At 43.5% G+C, this 18,762-nt stretch overlaps 1 protein-coding gene across 1 annotated transcript in view; it reads right to left on the bottom strand.

Annotated features, from left to right (window-relative positions):
- Positions 1-5,792: 5,792 nt before the first annotated feature.
- Positions 5,793-18,762, bottom strand: part of fam222aa (family with sequence similarity 222 member Aa) — a 45,858-nt gene continuing 32,888 nt past the window's right edge. Inside the window, exon 3 of the mRNA XM_068703762.1 lies at positions 5,793-9,258. Within this exon, the coding sequence (XP_068559863.1) occupies positions 7,796-9,258 (1,463 nt within the window). The 3' untranslated portion in view covers positions 5,793-7,795. The remainder of the gene's footprint in view (positions 9,259-18,762) is intronic.

Here is an 18,762-nt window from a genome sequence, read left to right on the forward strand (position 1 = left end):
GCAACAATTTATGAAGCGCTTCACTGCTTTCCACCTTTTATAATTACACCTCACCTTTGCTTTTCATCTTTAAAATGCTACAGTGGTGATTCTCACTCATGATAACTAGGGCCTCACCCCTCACCTCCCCCTCCTCCTCTCTCCCCTCGCTGAGGCCGGCAGCGCTGAAGGACACGGGGAATCTCTCACCACCTCAGAGAAGAGGCTAATCCTCTTTGCCCCAACTTTAACTGGGCCACTAATCCTCCAGGTTTATCTAAGCAGTGAGCACCTACGCTGCTGACAACTTGGCCTGCCCTCCTCCCCGCAGCCTGTTAAGTAGGGCAGGACTCGGTCCTGCAAGTGTCACTGTCAGCAACTCTGGAACCGCACACTTGCACAGGAAGTGTGAGCTGTTAACAAAATGGCTTACTTGCTTGCAGCATGCGTGTGCTCGCTGCCACAAATGTGTCTCAACAAACCAAAGTGAGAGCCAAGCAGGATCAAGTTGTAACGGCCCTCATTTAGCAACCGCACATAAGGGAAAGTTGACAGTCTCAGCCAGAGGTCTTAAGTAAACTAGCTTAGATATTGGCAGTACAAATTGTTCAGCTATTGTCCAGCCAGTTAAGCTTTAAGGTGTTTAGGTTGATGAGTCTCAAGCGGATATCGGGCTGGACTTAGGCCAACTCATTCTTTATTCACTAAACAAGACTCCAGACTGTCTGATATCTTCAAGTATAACATTCCTTGTCTGCCTGAGGTCTAGCAGCCTGACGGAGAGAGGGAAACCTCCCTACGTATTGGTCACACTCTCACTAAACATTTCACTAATATTGCAAATGAGATGGAGATCATCACAATTTTAGGCTAACACAGAAAGTCAGGAGAGCTAAAAGCAGGTTTCTCACAGATTTAAGTCAGTTCTAATTTCCTTCCTTGATGTAATTCCTTGAAATTCCCTCCATAATCCCCAGTGATACGGATATTTCACCAAGGTGTGGTATTTCTAAATGGAACGAGCAATCACTGGAAGCACTGGGAGATGAGGAGCCAGAGACATATTGGTTAGGTGGCGTGTGAGATGACCTTTCAGTTCATCTAAGATGAAACGGGGCTGCTGAACCCGAAATGATTCAGAGTGTCTAAACTGACAGGCGAGGGCACGGCCGCGGCAGAGCGTCAGCCTGCTGCCCGGCCTCTATAGGCATCTCTCATGATTTATTGTGAAATTGCCAGGGACTCAATGTGGCGTGCAGGTGAATGAGTTTTGCTAATAAGAGAAGCATTTCTGCTCCACAGAGCTCTTTTTCTGTCTGAGCGAGCGTGTATGAAATCAGTGTGCAGTCTCCCAGTACCACACGCTCTGGTGGAGGCGGCTGGCTCATCAGTCTATGGCTTATCTGATGTTTTAGGTGGGTGGAGAGGTTGGGAGTGAGGAGAGAAATGAGGAAAAAGCATCAATATTGAGTTCTTGGAGGCACCTGTGTTGTTAAACATTTAGATTGGGTGTATGTTGTGTAACCTTATCTTCAGGAAGTAGACTTGTGAGACCATGTTGTACAAGCAAAATCCTAAGAAAGAGAAGGAAAAAAAGTTTACAAAAACATTTTTTTAGTAGCTTGACATTCGAATATAGACTATTAATGATGAAATTAAAATATAATGCAGAACTAAAGCACTATGTAGTTTGTTCGTCATTTTGGTGGGTTTTTGGAGGAGGCTTAGGAAGCAAAAAGGTGGGAGCCACAGTCAAAGAAAAACATCAGTGGCTGTGCTTTGTTTTGTAAGAAAATTGGTTCAGATATTTGAGACAGCTGATAATCCCTTATTGTATGACTTCAATGTCCAAGCCTTGGAGACATCTTGTCGTGGCCACTTCGCGTAAATTGCATGTGAAGAGACTTAGCTTGCCTTTGCTTCTGCTTAAGAGTCTCTCCAAATCCTCATCCAGGAAATCATTCCTACAGTTTAGAAGGGTACCTTCCCCGTTCACTGTGGGTTGTTTTCCAACGATACTTTGAGGCCTTAGGGATGCCACAATATACTGCTGTAAAGGTAAAAGGTCAAGTGAACAACAGGATTGTAGGGGCCGACATATGGCGGTGATGTGCAAAGTGAATCCTTAGACTAATATGCTTACCTTAGTAAGGTCTCGCCCAGAGTCTAAAAACATTTTTAAGAATATGTTTACAGGAAGGGAGGGAGAAGAAGAAGAAGGCCACAGATGAGTATAGCAACAAGACAGGCATAGAAGTCATCTGCTTTATTTACTTATGTCAAACAATAATACATAAGAGAGGAGAGGTCAAATGAAAACCAACCATCTACATTAAAATAAAGAAATTTCAGTCCTGAGATTGACAAAAAGCAGGGAACAGACAAAATATCTACTGTGGTCGTTGGGATGGAGGGGGGACAATGGCAGTTTCAGCAAATTGAAGATGATGGTTGTGGGGAGATTAGGGGGAGATTGCAGAACTGGAGAGGGGGCAGAAGGTAAGCAATCACTGGGATGCTTGACTGTAGGCACATTCAAAAGTTGAAAACCCCACGACTAAAGGATTTTACAGCTTTTTTATATTCAGACTTCTTGTTTCGAAATCTAAGACTCATATATTATCATTTTCAATAAAGCAACGTATTCTTTACATTTTTTCATCCTGAGGAGACAAAATCATTTTTTAAACGTAAATACAACACTGCAGGGAGAACAATAAGAGAGATGCTTAATAGATTTCCCATTTCCATATATATTATTTTCTCAAGGTTGCTGCACCCTCAGACTTTGGCAGCATTGGTGCATTTGAGATAATTCGGGGAAAACAGCCCTGTTTGTCCACAGGAACATTCTGAGAGCCACACAAACAGTAAAAGGAAACAGGAAAAAATAAATAAAGCAAAATCCCCAGACTTTTGTGTTTAGATTGGATACAGCAATATACCCACCACATAAACTAGATGAATATTTGGAGGCCATAAGCTTTTTCAGCTGAACATACAGAGTTGTGATGCTAAAGAAATAAAAAGCTGTAAGCTCCTGGAATTACGACCTGCTGCATTGCCTTTTAGAAAAGGGCTCTGGGTCTGTGCCTTTGGAAAAAGATCCTGATTTATTTTGTGATCTGTGCTGATTTTTTTCTTTTTTTACCTTGGTTTGTATTTATGCTATAATGCTTAAAACAAAATTGAAGTTGAATGGTGCATCCAGTCTTCTTATTCAGTAGCACTAAGAGATGGCAATGTGCTGTAAGTCTGTAGCAAAACACAACAAATCTCTAAATGATATTGTGCAATACAGCTATAAGGCCGGTGGGTTAACTATACAAGCCTCTGCAGGACCATCTGTATTATTGATTAAAGTATTTTCTTGCTAGGTAGGAGCCCAATAGAGATGACTGGCCTCATGACTTTATCTTTTGCAGACGTTGAGGAGGGATGCTGGGAAGGACTTTGAGATGAGAGCCCCAGGGGCCCAAGGGCAGCCAGGGGACAGGACTAAAGTGGTGTGGAGGGGACGTCACCCCCCCTCCCCACCCCCCCTCTGTCATCTGTAGGTTAGAGAAGCAGCGCCAAGACTCTACAGAGCGAGCAGCTGCCTTTATTTTCGCTATCTCTCCGTCTCCTCTGTTTTGAGAGTGAAAGAGCTGACCCTGCTTTGAACGGTTCGTCCGCGCTGCTTCCTTCTCAGCAGTGTTTGAGGTGCTTAATTAATATGCGACCAGACCTTTGCACTGGGTAAAGGTCTTCATGGACTTATTGGGATTTACTAAGGGATTTTTACAACCGATATAAGTCAATTCCCCTCCACTTTTCCCTCAGGCCATCCCCGAGAGCGTCTCATTGCCCTTGAAAACGTGCTAACAGTCGATAGCCTATAGCCACAGAGATAAGTTATAGGTCTAAGTGTCCTCGTTCAGATGGCGTTTGATCGGTGTTATCTATCCTTTCCTGGGCAATATTACTTAGAATATTCCAAGCAGAACAATTCTTGTAAGTGAAGATTTCACTTACAATAATTTAGTAAATTGAGGCACAATAAAAATCTTTCAGTGAAGAATGTGATTTCCTTAGAGCTTGAATCTGAATATGAGGCCGCATAGCCAAAGAGGGGAGGCTGAAACCAGCACCAGGAACATGGCAATTATCCTGATTACTGATGCTTCGAGGCTCCTCTGACCCCAAATCCCTCCCTGTATCTCTCTCCCTCTTTCTTTCTTTTGCTGAGATCTGTCACATTGCACAGGGCCCCTCAGCCAGGCAGGGAGCAACCATGTATAATCCAACAGAAAACAAATCCCCTCGATCAAACACAGCCCAGCTTTTTAAAGCAGGCCTCTGAGCCCAGGCGCCATGGTGCGGTGCTGAGGCCCTCTGAGACGCTGTGGAGGCTGTGATTTAGCAACCCCCCCCTTTTTTTAAAACCCCACTGTCCTCGCCTTCAACGCCAGCCAGCCAGTCCTAACCTTCAGTTTGTTTAAGCACTGCTGAACCCTGTTGGCCCCGGACAGGGGGAGGGTGGGCTTAGATAATGACATGCCATATGCCACTCTGCCTCTGCAGCTGAGTGAGCCGTGCATGGATCAGCTCAGGCACAAATCTATTTGAAATTTAATTCTATTATCCTAACATGGGCTAAGCGTCCATTGTCCAAATCAGGAATCGTGGAATGGACCAGAGTTTCAGTGCTAAGATGCATCCCATCAATAGAAGCTCATTAATATGTGTGAAGGACCAGGGAGACAGTTTGGAGCCTGTACAGTAGAAAATGTATCAACAAAGAAAAGATGGTAAGGTATCTAAATACCACCTTATATCTTATAAAACATGTGAATTGACTGAAATAATTCTGCTAAAAGATTTTATAAAATGCTATATTTTGTGTTACCTTTTCTCTGTTTTATTCAGTTGAACCTGGCTCAAAATGGCCAGATTCCTCGCAGTAGGAAATCCCTTGCTATTTAAAAAGGGTTTGATTTCAACCTTTTGAGTGAATGAATACTCTCTACTGGCAGTATCCAGCAGCCAGGCGTCACCCAATATTCCCATTAGCAGAGAGGCCTGGTGCCTCAGACCTCCACTGGTGGGAAAGGCCAGACACCAGAAACTCCACTGCCTCAAGTGTCTCCTCTTCACTTCAACATCATGTGACAGGGTTTAATGCTTGGATGCAGAAGCCAAACGGAGGGGATTTAGGGACGGGATGTATCTGTAAATCTGTCAAAATATTTCTACAAGACAGAAAATATGCTGGAATCACAGTGTGGCTGGGATATTAAGCTGTTGAAACAACATGAAAAATTTTCACTGGAATGTTAAGGAGGCTTACTGTGCAAATTTAAGCCAAGGGGCTTGGTATTCTCTCCACTGAAATCTTTGTCAGCATTCAAAGACAGTATCGTGTCTACAAACAGCAATAGCTCAAAGTTTAAGGCTCATATTTAAGACTAAGCAAGGGTTATCTTCAGGGAAAAACAGGTCTATTTATGGAGTGCAAATGATCAAAGAAACATCAATTTCTGCTTTGTCGTCAATATTTTGGTGTAAATCCTTTATTTTTACAACAATGCTGTCTGTCCTTTATCTTTGGGTGACCAAAGTATTAACATGTAAAAAATGATGTACGTTTTCTCAATGGCAGTAGTTTACCGCTACAGTACAGTAAAGGACCTACATCACACTTCACGCTCCGCTCTGGATCTCACAGAGCTGCTGCTGAAACAAGGGCCAAATTTCCCACTGACTTCTAGAGGACGTTAAAAAATACGTTAAAAAATAATGACAGACTTCAAAGCCAAGATGTGGCTTCTGAATATATTCTTAAAGAAATTTATTTTACACCTCAAAACAAAAAGGGACAGGGATTAGGGATGTGGTACATTGGGAATGTATTGACAACTGTAGTTTACATTTTTTTTGGTGTAAGCTCAGAGAAAAATGTTAATACAGTCATAATAATTGCACTTTATAAATCTAGACTGATGCCAGTATTTCCCCATAACAAAGCTCCGACTCCCTCTCTCCAGTTACTAAATTCAATTTACCATTGAAATTTGATGGACAAAAGAAATGCTAATTTAAGACCAGAGGACTGCTGCACTGATCCAATTTTTCTCTTTCACTCAAGTCTCACAAGGCAATAAAACATTGCAGTAATTTAAGTGCAGTACATTCAAGGGAATCTCACAGTCATAATAAATATTTCACTGCTCTGAATCATCAAGTTAAGACTGGCCCGGGCTAAATGTATCCCAACCAGGGGCTGAAACGGACAAGGGAAAGCATTGAGCCGTGTCTCATTTCATCTGATGCCAGCGGACAGGGCATGATTGTTTCCATATTGTATTTGTTTGCAGGATCAGGGGTGACTAGTACCCCCAAACAGAACTTTGATTTGTTCCCACCTCTTTCTGTCATCATGATAAACATTTGACAGAAGTAGGAGATGTAGCACTGTAACTACAGCTAGAAAGGAGTCATGTGGGATCTTGATCTCTACTCTAGCTCCAGAGAATATCTAAAGCCTCTGATACAAGGGAGCGAGATTTGCAAAATATCTCCTGTACATTACTCAGATATGATGTTTATGGGACTGGGGAATCAGTTTTTCAGTCTTTGTGGTTGAAATCTTTTAGTGACACAATTGAAAAAAAAAAAAAGTCTGAGGATTTTGAAAAAACAAACTAAAATGTACACACGCGCATGCACTCAGCCACATACACGCATAAACATACATGTAAGGTTATGTAAATAACCTTCCAATCACATTCTTCATTGTAACATTTCTTTATCATGTTTTTTTTTTTTTTTTGCAACATTTTCTTTTTTAAATAAGTATTTCAAGATTTATTGTAGATTCCAGTGTTGGTTAGGAAAAAGAGCTCTCTGACCAGGTTCTTACAGAACCAAAGCAGCGACTATGTCTCACACCAGGACATAAGAAACTGCACATTAGCTTGAGGAGGAATTATCAAATCAAAAAAACAAAAAAGGAAAAATTTTAAATTAAAAAAAGCATTCGAGACACTTTTCCCCATAGCAGCCAATGCATAAAATATACCTACAAATATATAAAACAAAAAAATAGGTTCAAGTTTTTCAAGTTTCTTAAATATATCATATCCAAACTACCCAATTCCAAACTTCAAAGTTAACAAGATTCAAGCAGTGCAATTTATGTATCAATTATAACAGCAATAACAACTAATATTGTACTATTCTTTTAATTCAACCCTATGATCCTTGTACATACACACCCGAGTATAATTTTAGTCTCTTCGCATATCAGTACATTGTGTCTCTGTATGCGTCTGTCTATGTGTGTGTTTATATGTGTACAGTTACATTGTTTTGGATTTTGAAAGCAGCCCTAAGCTTTGGCCCTTTTAAGACCCTTTCAGTGACAACCTACACAGTAGCTTCAGCCTTAGTATTTGGAAGTTGGATTCATGTCAAGCTATGATTCTAATCAAAAAGTTCAGGCGAGTAAAACAACGAAAAAACTGAAGAAAAAATAAATCAATCCAAAATTCCTATTGGCAAACCACACAAAGGAACATCTGGAGCATCTTGAAATCCCTTTTTCTTTCCCGTTGGCAATCACTACCACCTTTCATATTTGGGATTCCCACAGTCTGCCTTGAAACCACCAAACCAAGGGTCACACAGCACAACAACTGCTCTTCTCTACTCCCACACAAGTTAAAGCAGTGCCACTTTCAACAATCTGTACCTAGAAAAAACATAATGTGTTCTTTAACTTTGATTTTCTTCACAAATTCCAACTCTTGATTCTCTTCCTCCTCTTCTTCCCACTCTATCTGTAAACAGGGAGGCGGATGTGTGCATGCTGGTGGTCTAACAGACGTGGCACAGACACAGTCTCGTAGCCTTTGCCAAGCATCTGCTCCTTGATGCAGGGTGGGTGGATGTCGTTGATCAGGTACTCCAGAGACTGCAAGCTGCTGCTCAGCACTGATGTGTTGCACAAGCTCTTGCTGGGCAGGCTGCAGCACAAACCTCCCCCGCTGTCTACAGCAGGGTGATGATGATGGTGGTAGTGGTGATGGTGGTGGGGGTAGCCCATCTCTCTGTGCCCTGTGACCGGTCCTCCTGTGGAGGTGGCCAAAAGCTCCTGTGGGTTGTAGCAGTCACTGTCAGGTGTTACCAGCACACTGTTCCATGGCGGGGCAAAATATTGACCCACTGAGAAATTTCCATGCATACCCACACAGTTCAAAGGGGAAGAGCTGACTTTGTCCATCCCGCCTCCTCCACTGGCACTCGCTGTCAGATGGTACGGTCTGGAGGAAGAGGAGGACACTTGTGCCGCCACAAGTCCCCCTGGAACACAAGTTTCTGGGGACTTGCTGATGGCGCCCCCTCCTCCGCTACCTCCGCTGTACATGCGGAGCACAGCCTGTTGATGCTGCTGCTGCTGTTGTTGTTGTTGCTGCTGCTGCTTCTGCCAAATGATGTAGTCCATTCCATCTGCGTACACTCCAGTCTTCAAAGCCTCTGCATTTTGAGCCGGCAGCCCGGGCCCTGTGTACACCATATTAGCCTGGGGACCCATTCCTACCACGTATCCTCCACCTGAGGAGCTAGAAGAGACCCCCATGATAGTTGTGCCCTGCTTGGAGGGGCTGGAATTCGACGGTGCAGTGGCAGCCCCTTGGCACACCTGCTGCAGAGCCTGGGCCTGGCAATGCTGGTTGATCTGGTAGATGATGCTCTGGATGGAGGGGAGGTTGGACTGTGCAGGCAGGGCCAGGCCTCGGCCCCCTGTTACCGGAATCACTGAGCCAGCTACAGTGACATTTGGGGGAACCGAGAGTACGGGGCCCTCTGGGGGCTTTGAGGGCCCAGTGTGGTATACCATTTGGCCGTGACCACTGGCTAAAGTGCTACTACTAGGGGGCGGGTATGGGGCAACAGCTATGTGGGCTGGAGAGAGCTTAGTCCGTCTTCCTTCGGAGTTCTTGAGAACACCTTTCGAAGGGACAAAGGTGGCTGTTGATGAGGATGACGGTGAGGAGGCCTTGATGATTGCCAGCAGGCCATGGTGGCCCCCTATGTGGATATGTGGATAGGGACTATAGCGTTGCCCTGTGGTGTCATATCCATTCACAGTCCGATTAAGGTGCTTGTGCTGGGGAACCCTGATGTTGGTGGGGAAGATCTTGATGGACAGAGGGCTGTTGGCCGTCTTCTGAGCGTAGGCATCAAGTTCCGCTGCAGTGGGGTAGCGTGGGGAATGTGTGGGAACCACAAGCTCACCTGCAAGACAAACAGAGAAAAAAGTATGAGTGAAATGAATGATCAAGATAATAAAAAAAAAATAGATGGATGCATGTGTTGCAGAACAGAACATCAGACCAGGAGTTTCATTCCCAGAAATATCAAAGGAGCCAACAGCAATGGCAGCCACAAAGTCAGATCGATCAATCAATGGCAATAACCACTATTCTGCTGCGACAGGCAAACCTTTAGCATTACAGTGACTACATCTAAAGCACACTGAAAAATGTGAGTGTTCAACAAAAGCAGGTGAACAAAAACCAGATGCAAACAGCGGGCACACTGCAGAACAACCCCAAAAGAGTTTGCAAATAGTAAATCAGGGCTGACACTCATCTATGTTTCATCCTTCCTCCATTTGAGCTTTCTTTCCATCTCATTTTCACACCCTCCTGTGGAAAATCTTCCCTAGGCAAATGGATCTTTTTTAAAACTCATTCTGTCAAAGCCTGGTACCTTAGGCGCTGTTAAATCAGTGCATTGTGAAATTAATTCAGACTCTCTTTAGCATTGAATTGGGTTAGCCTTGGATACCAGGCAAGCAGGGACGGAGGGGAGGGGATAAAAGCTTGTTTAATTGCAGTGGCACATTTGAGATTTATAAGTGGTATCACTTACTGGGTCTTACCCTTGGCCACAGCATTTCCACATTTATTCAATTCAGGAGTATGTGGAGAGGCCTTCACACAAAAAACAATTAGACCTCCATGGGGAATTAGTAGCCTGGTTAAGGTGAACTACATCAGACTGAAACCAAGTCAAGAATTCTACAGTGCTGCTATATGCAAACTTGGTCAAGGATAAAACTGAGCACACGCTGTTTTAAAAAGCATTTAAAAAGACGGAAACACATCATTGTTGAGATTGAAAAAAATAAAATGTAAGACATGCAAATGGTTTGCACTTGTGTGACTCTGACATATTTCATTAAAGAGCACCAGTAGCAAAAAATCTTTTCTGTTCATGTTATATAGATTGTTATTACATGCATTTACTTTACATTTACTAAGTATTATATGACACAAAAGACAAAAGACAGTTGAAGAGACGTTGCTATAACTGCACATGTAAATGCTGTGTACTGTTTGCCATATGAAACCAATCCAAACCCAAAATTCAATTCAGCAGTAAACGCAGCGAGTGTGACTAGCAATGCCCCTCGCTCAATGAGCCAAGGCTTGGCCATTGTGAATTGAGGTGGCAAACAGGCAAATGGCAATTTCTAAAAAAACCACCATGTGTCATTGTTTGGGGGCTGGGCATGGAGGTGAGAGGCCGCGGTGAGATTGGATTTAAACGACATTATTCAGTCAATTTCATGGCTACTTAGCTCAGTGTAACAAAAAGGGTGGGGGGGATGGGAAAAATAACTCAATTTACAAGCAATATATCAGCAGTTGTATGATTGCAACACCTTCAAAAATGACATTTTTATGCAAAAGCTAACAAAACGCACAAAAATTAACTGCCATAACTGTGCCGTCAGCAAATGTCTCGGCGACCTGAGGAGCCTGCAGGGTGCAGGCTGTGACTAGGACTCACTCCATTTCCTCTCCGATTGCAAAATCATTTTGAAGAGACTCCACAGCCAAGTAGTCACAATTCTCATTTCTTTGCTCCCATTACAGATAGCATGGGGAGTTCATTTCAACAACCCTATGGGTCTCCAACTGTGAAAATGATTAAATCTACAAGATCCATATCATAAAAGAAATAAATTGGGAATTTAACAGCAGAGGGGAGAGACTGTGAATATCCCAAGCCAAATTAAGTGCAAGACCTATTCCAGTCAGTTTAGTTCATCCTGCAGACAGCATCCTTTCTAAATCAGAAACACTCAACTTCAAATTAGAAATTCAATTTGTAAATATTTAATTTCTATAATATTTGTATTAATCTATAATAATAAAAATATCTTGGATTTAATAACTTGGTTTTAATCAGAGGCAGGGAACCTTGTGCCATCCTAATGGGCAAGGCTGAGTGTGCCAGTCCAGCCAATCTAACATCTAACCAACCTTACTGAGGCAAAGCTCTGCTTCCCTGGTGACGGCAGTGCCATTTGCTTTGATGTTCTGACTTGCAGTGGAAAACTGACAGAAGACTTATTTCATTTGCTCAGAAGATAAAAACATGCTCATTTCAAAGCAGATTGCTGGTCCACATGCAAATGGAATGGCAGCATTTTTTCTGATCTTCTTTACATGAGGGCAAAAAAAACAAAAAAACATCTTTGATCATCACATGGTCTAAATGAGGAAAGATACTTGGCTTTCAGGCATATCAAGGGCCTGTGCCCTGCCGTCCCTGCAAGCCCCCAGCTGCAATATGCCCATCATTCCACCTAATTACTGCCACATGAGGAAAAAAAACTATAAAAACAGCCAGGAAATTCATTAAAGGGTGGCTAATTCTATTCCTTCTCACTGACTGAGTCCATATTTTCCATGCCCGAGCCTGCATTTCTTCTTAGAGAGACGAGAAAGCCCTCTCCCTCCGTCTTTTCCCAGCTTGGCCCTTGTTTGTCAATAGGCAGAGCCTTTGGCACACCAACCTGGCATCAAAGGGTTTCACACTTCACAGGCCACAGGGATTAGAGGCCTTTCAGGCCTACAAAACCCATCTCAGCTCCACAAAGGCTTCCGGTTATTAGAACCCACAGGCATAAAGGAAGAAGAGGAGGAGGAGGAGGCAAATGAGCATCTGGATGCTTCTGATTCCAGCTTCCTCAATAAAAAGTTCCATGGTATAAATTTTAAAGTAAAGTTGATTACAGTAAGTATGGCCACAAACTGGGGTGTAATTTCACTCTCATATATACGCTGTTATACACTCTGTGTGTTTGATGTGCAGGGTCTCCACATCTATCTGCTCCAGAGCAGTAAGTCTATAAGTGAGGACATGGAGGTTAAAGGAGAGAGTCTCTTTTTAGGCTGGCACTTTGTGACTTATTGGTTAAGGCTGCAGTAGATCATAGCTATGAGCAGCAGCATACAGATGGTGCTGGCTGATAAACACCCTCTGAGGCAGCCAGCACTGCCTCCTTTGTGTGAGCCCTCAACCCCTCATAAGGTAGGGGGTTTCCTGCACCTGTGCACATTCTCCAGCGTGGACGTGCATGCAAACACTATGCATGAAAGCAGAAAAGAAAGGCAAAAATATACACACACACAAACCTGCATCTGCAGTTGTGTGTCTCATTTGCCATCAGTGGAGCATGTTGTTATCCTCTGCTCAGCTCTCACTCATGAAATGTAGGGCAGGGACAACAACAGGTGCCTGTGCGGGCGACAGCCTGCAATGCCTCCTGGGCTAAATGCTTCACACTCGCTTCATTTCGACATGCGACAGCCTTGTAAGGATTAATTATTTCCCTGGGGATGGAAGAATATGTTTTTTCCCTTCCTGTGAGCAGGAGGCTATGTGCACTCACAAGCACATGAAACTGCTTATAGTAAATGAACGGGGAAACCTGGGCTAGCACTGCTGTAACAATAAAGTTTCACATGAAAGGAATATAAACAAACCACGCATATGATTGAACTGCATTGGAGATGAGATAAAAGCTCAGGCAAACACATGCATTAGTTCTGAGAGATCACGCGCCAGGGAGCGGAGATGGCAGGGAGGCAATTAATGGGCTGACCTTCGTCCTTAATCACCCAGTGCCTGGCACACAATGCCCATGTGTCAGAGCAGCACATCTCTAAATGCCACCCCTCATTAGCACGATGCACGTCGTGAGAGAGGCTATCTGTGCAGTGTTACACTCTCCAGTGGTGAGACAGAGATAGCAAGGCTGGGATAGGATACCATGGCAGCACAGCGCCGGACTGAGCAGCAGTAGGCCATGATATGATCTAGAAATCCCATTTCACTTGGAGGATGGGCACTCTCCTTTCTCTCCATTTTTGATTGGCATGAAACTCCCCAAGCGCAACGTCCTTGGTGTACCCAGTGCTGTTACTGTGATTGCATGTGTGCTTGTGTGTATGCACACGTGTGTGTGTGTGTGTGTGTGTGTGTGTGTGTGTGTGTGTGTGTGTGAGTGTGAGTGTTTCTGTGCGTTTGGTGAAAGGGGTACCCAATTCTGAACACTCAATTAACACTCCTTTAATTAGCCAGCAGTACATTTTGAATTCTGATGAACTAATTTTCTTGGTGTGAGGGTGGAGGAGTGGTGGAGGGCTGGTAAAGATGAGGTCCACTGGGTACAAAACAGCAATAAAGAGGGAACTGGTTAGATTAGACTGTAAAAAATCCATTAAATTCTGTGCACTTCTTCCAAGTGAGAGGTCAAATTGTGTTGATCACAAGAAGCAAAGGCAGACAGAGAGAATATGAGAGCAGGGAGTTAGGTGAGGTGGAAAGAGGAGGGTGGGGGTGGTGGTGGGGAGATAGGGAGTCAGAGGCTGTGCGAGAGTGCAGCACCAAATCCAGAGGACCATGAGAATGCTTTGCATTTTAATTAGAGGTTTAAATGAATAAGCAGAGGGAAAAGTCGGAGAGAAGTGCCTGAAATGCCCTTGCTCCCATTTATTAGTGTTCCAAGTGTTCTAAGATTAGAAGCAGGTTGGAGAAGCTTCTTCTTATTAGTGGAGAAAACGCTCAAACACATCAAGAAGCCTGCGCCATTTCCTCACTCACTCCCGTATCCCTACTTTCCGCATGCTTTATTCCCCTCTGACCATGTACATTGGTGAACAGCAGAAAAAAAGTGCTTGTTTAAATGGAGGAAGAGGAGCATTTGGCTGAAATGCAATTAAGTTTTCTCAGAAGAACGAGTGCATAGTACACATTAACTTTGGTCAAACAAACAGAGGCCGCCTGTGATGAGGTTAGGACAAACAACAGGAGCAGAGATGAAAGAAAACATGGGGTCAGCTTCAGTCCAACGTCAACCATGTTCATTTGGAGCCATTTTCCCCAGAGAGGGACAGTCCCTGTTAAATGTGTGTGTGAGCTAAGAGGAGACATTAGCTGCAATATTGATCATGTGTCTATTCAACGTACATGCGGCTATGCAAGATGGGTCTCTTTTGTCCACAGTACTTTTTTTTCAGGGGGGAGATTGCTTGCTACCAAGTTTCAATTTTGGGATTCTTCAAATATGTGGTGCGCGTTTTAGACCACTGGGCCAGCAGGTTGTCCCTTTTATCCACAAGTCTTGTAACACATTCCACCACTAATGGCCACTTTGCCCTTAACCTTATTATAATGAAGTTATTCAAATTAATAATTCATAGCTAAAACAATCTTCAATCCCTCAGCTTGGAAAATGTCTGACCAGTTAAATGTGTTGCAGCCTAGACAGGGCAGATTCAACAGCACTGCTCCATGGAGGAACCCTTGACCTGTGGCTATTGTTTAGCTCTCAGCAGATAGGATCAGGGTCTTCTCCCCACCTCTGTTAGTCTGCTGTAAAAAGATGGGTAGGCGAGGGGAAGCCAGAGGCAGCTTCGCATCCTGAACAATACCTGCCTTGTGCTAATGGAGGTGTCATCTGGCACAGGGCTGATTAGTCAGCGATTACAGCCAGGCCTCAATTGCCGTGACAACTGCTGCAAACACAATGGGCCCTGATAGAGCCAGCTGTTTGGTCCTCTGCAATTAACCCTGCATCCCACTCGTCTCCGGCAGTGCGCTGCCTCTAATTGACTATCGGGCACACAAAGCAGGGGTTGTCGGCCAGACCCCCTGGACATAGCCCCCCACCCCTCTGCCGAGGTAGAGATGATAATAATAGAGGCGTCCCGTGGACTCGCCGCCAGTCAATCAAAGCCTCAGTGCCCCACAGGAGCTTCCTGAGGAGAGAGGGAGCAGAGGAAGCACATGTATGAGCCAGTGATCAACAGGGTACAGCAGCCTTGCAGGGGGCAGGCATGTTGAATATGCCCTCAGCTGGAGTACTAATCAATTCAAGTGCACGTGAGGGGAAAGGGAACCCTGCTGCTTGCTTGATATCAGAAAAGCCATTTTTAGGAACACTCATCTCCCTCTGTTCATCTCAAGGTTGATTTTCTGTGCAACAACACAGCGAGAAGAAAATCAAGGCAATTATTTGTCAGGCCTTTGCTATCTATAATTGCAAAGATAAAAATCAAACTGCATTGATTTCTCAGAGGATAGAGCTGTCTGAATTCACGGCTGCTTGTGTCATCATAATCATCAAACAAAGTCACATTGTAAGACAGTGGAAAATGAAAATGCAATCTTCACCAAACTCTTTGTCTTCTTTAAATTCTTCACATTTATTTTTAAAGGAGGTTGACTTAAAGATTGTAATTCTGCATTCCATAAGAACGGGGTCGGAATTTCAGAGTTCCCACTAGGCATGCCGCCTCAAGACGCATTTCCGCGTCAGATATACAGATGATCCCCATCAACCCCGACCACAGAATCAAAGTTGGCTGCTTCGCGAATCAACAGTAAAAAAAATCTGCAGTAATATTCTGTTTATTAGCACTTCTGTCATACATACAGTGTTGTCCAACTCCTATCTGGGAACATTTTGCTGTTTGTATGTGCTAAATATCGCCGTAATACGCTGTAATCAACTGATATTGCTAATAATGTCTGACCTGGCTGGAACAAATCCCAGTAAGTTTTCTGACTTGTTGAAGAGGAACGTAGTCAACTCGGGTGTGATGTCATTTCCATCTCCTAATTCAGATTTTCTGAGGTAAATGGAATGCAGCATCATTTTTAACATAACTCATTAAATAATAAATAAAACAATAAACAAACCATATGTTTCACAGTCACATAGTGTTACGTTTGAATCAAATGTCAGACACTAAATAAAAGGCAAATGCTTAAATTGAATGACTCACTATGTAAATAGAATCAATAGTTGGACAAGACTTTTCAACAGAGGGTGTCATGCTGCAATCACATATTGGGCTTTTAACCTGCCAACATGTTTCACAAATAGCAAAGAGGATAATGAGAATGTTAAAGCAATCTGCACACTGATCCTTCACAGGCACGCAGATGTGGCAAAATGTCAAAAATGGATTTAATCATTAAAAGAGATTAAAAAAACTTGGACAAAACTCCCAAATCTAATCTTTCATTTCATTAAAACCAATCTAATCTCAAATTTAATTTATCTATTTCCTGCATAAGCAGATGGAAGAAATACCCAATTGAGAGCCTAATTTGGGCTTCCTCCTCACAGAGACTGCAGCATGAGGTCATTTAGTTAGCCAGCAGTGTGTCCACGTGTGCGGTTAATACAGTACACTGAGACAGAGATATGGTACAGATAACATGAGGAAGGAGCAGAGGAAAAACAAGATCCATTTGTTTTTCTTTCTGTACGTGTTTGTCCGTCAATATTATAAGTCTTTTTCAGTTTCTCATATATGTAATATGTGATGGTGAACAATGGGTCTGATCAAAACAGCTAATTAGGTTTCTATTATAAAGGTTTTCTCCCAAGAAATAGGAAATATTATACCACCAGACACTGCCATGTTTACATTTTCTCGTTAGAATTTATCTCTGAAGCCAGATGTTCCTGAATCAGCCATGAAAATTAATTAGCTGGTTTGATGTGGCAACCTCATGCTCCTTCCAGACAGACCTGGCTTTTATGAGCTGTAGGGGAAATTACTGAGAATTGATTGATCCTGAAGGACTCTTCTGTACACATGGACTGGCAGACACACACACACACACACACACACACACACACACACACACACACACACACACACACACACACACACACACACACACACAGAACTTGTAGATCCTGCTAACAGCTGATCCAAATATTTTACAGTCCAGTCGAACAGACATCCTTTCTCTTTAACATTGATGACCATTAATTGGCAAAATCCAATAATCTATAGAAGCTCCATAGATGCTTTCTTTTTAGTTAAAGCTGATGTCTCTCTGTCTCTTTATCCCTCTCTGTCTCTTCAGTCTCCCTCTCTGTCTCTTCAGTCTCCCTCTCTGTCTCTTCAGTCTCTCTCTCTGTCTCTTCAGTCTCCATCTCTCTGTCTCTTCAGTCTCCATCTCTGTCTCTTCAGTCTCCCTCTCTCTGTCTCTTCAGTCTTCCTCTCTGTCTCTTCATCCCTCTCTCTGTCTCTTCAGTCTTCCTCTCTGTCTCTTCATCCCTCTCTCTTTCTCTTCAGTCTCCCTCTGTCTCTTCATCCCTCTCTCTGTCTCTTCATCCCTCTCTGTCTCTTCATCCCTCTCTCTGTCTCTTCATCCCTCTCTGTCTCTTCAGTCTCCCTCCCTCTGTCTCCTCATCCCTCTCTCTGTCTCTTCATCCCTCTCTCTGACTCTTCATCCCTCTATGTCTCTTCATCCCTCTCTGTCTCTTCATCCCTCTCTCTATCTCTTCAGTCTCCCTCTCTGTCTCTCCAGCCTCCCTCTCCATCTTTTCAGTCTCCTACTCCGTCTCTTCATTTCCCTCTCTGTCTATTATTCCCTCTCTCTGTCTCTCCAGTCTCCCTCTCTGTCTCTTCATCCCCTTCTCTGTCTCTTCAGTCTCCCTCTCTGAGTAAGTGAGTTTCATCTGGGGTGCTTGCCGGGCAAAATCACCTCAGGGCGAACACTTTATTATCTGTAGTCAAAGCGTCACCACAAATACCATTCTACACACACAAGTGTCACTTTCCATTTGTCTGCACTCTGGCTGCATTAGCGGAGCCTAGCCGGCACAGAGCCTCGTCTCAAACGCGCACAGCAGAAGAAAACTAACAGCGTGGGAAAGCACTCGTCCTGCATTCCTGCCCCATTAACACCACTGGCATCACCAGAGGAGGCCTACTGCCTCTCTCTGGAATTAAAAACATTATCAGCACTATAACCTCTGTCAAGATAGCATTTGAAAAGACAAAAAGAAAAGATATCTTACATTCTTGCCCTTTTATGTTATTTTTAATGCAAAAAGTCATATTCAAAGAGAACTTAACATAAAGTCCCCCTTTAATCCAGAGCAGATCACTGCACATGTTAATTACTGATGATCTAGCAGACCGTCCAGCAAAAACAACATCATTGGGTAGTTTATGTCCTCTTTGAGTCACAAAGGAATGCAGGCCAGCAGCCTTTTTTGTGGGACACCCGTGCATCAAACAAACACAGAAACTGGGGCAACATGTTTAGCTCACACTGCACTCCATAAACAAAACGGACAAACAAAAAGAAAGGACTCCATGTTTGTTCCCATGACAGCAAAAAAAAAATTTCAATGGAAAGCATCAACCCTGAATATTTCACACTGTGAACAGAGCCCCTCACAAACTCGACCTCATTTCAGGCACGAGTTTCACCAGGCTCTTTCCATTTGCAATAATTTATGGTCCTGAATGGGCAACATCGTAGATTATAAATGGAAAAAATACCTATATTCCTCACAAAACAGTTTTCTGTTTAATAATCAAGTCTGGCCAAAGGGCTTAGTGGAGTGCATGGTTCTGTATAGATGGGGGGGACCTAGCCCCCTGGTCGGCCTGTGATGAGCCA

This window comes from Cebidichthys violaceus, unplaced genomic scaffold (assembly GCF_023349555.1).
Source record: "Cebidichthys violaceus isolate CVI_PGR_0920_01 unplaced genomic scaffold, fCebVio1.0.p SCAF_9, whole genome shotgun sequence".
Lineage (NCBI taxonomy): Eukaryota > Metazoa > Chordata > Actinopteri > Perciformes > Stichaeidae > Cebidichthys > Cebidichthys violaceus.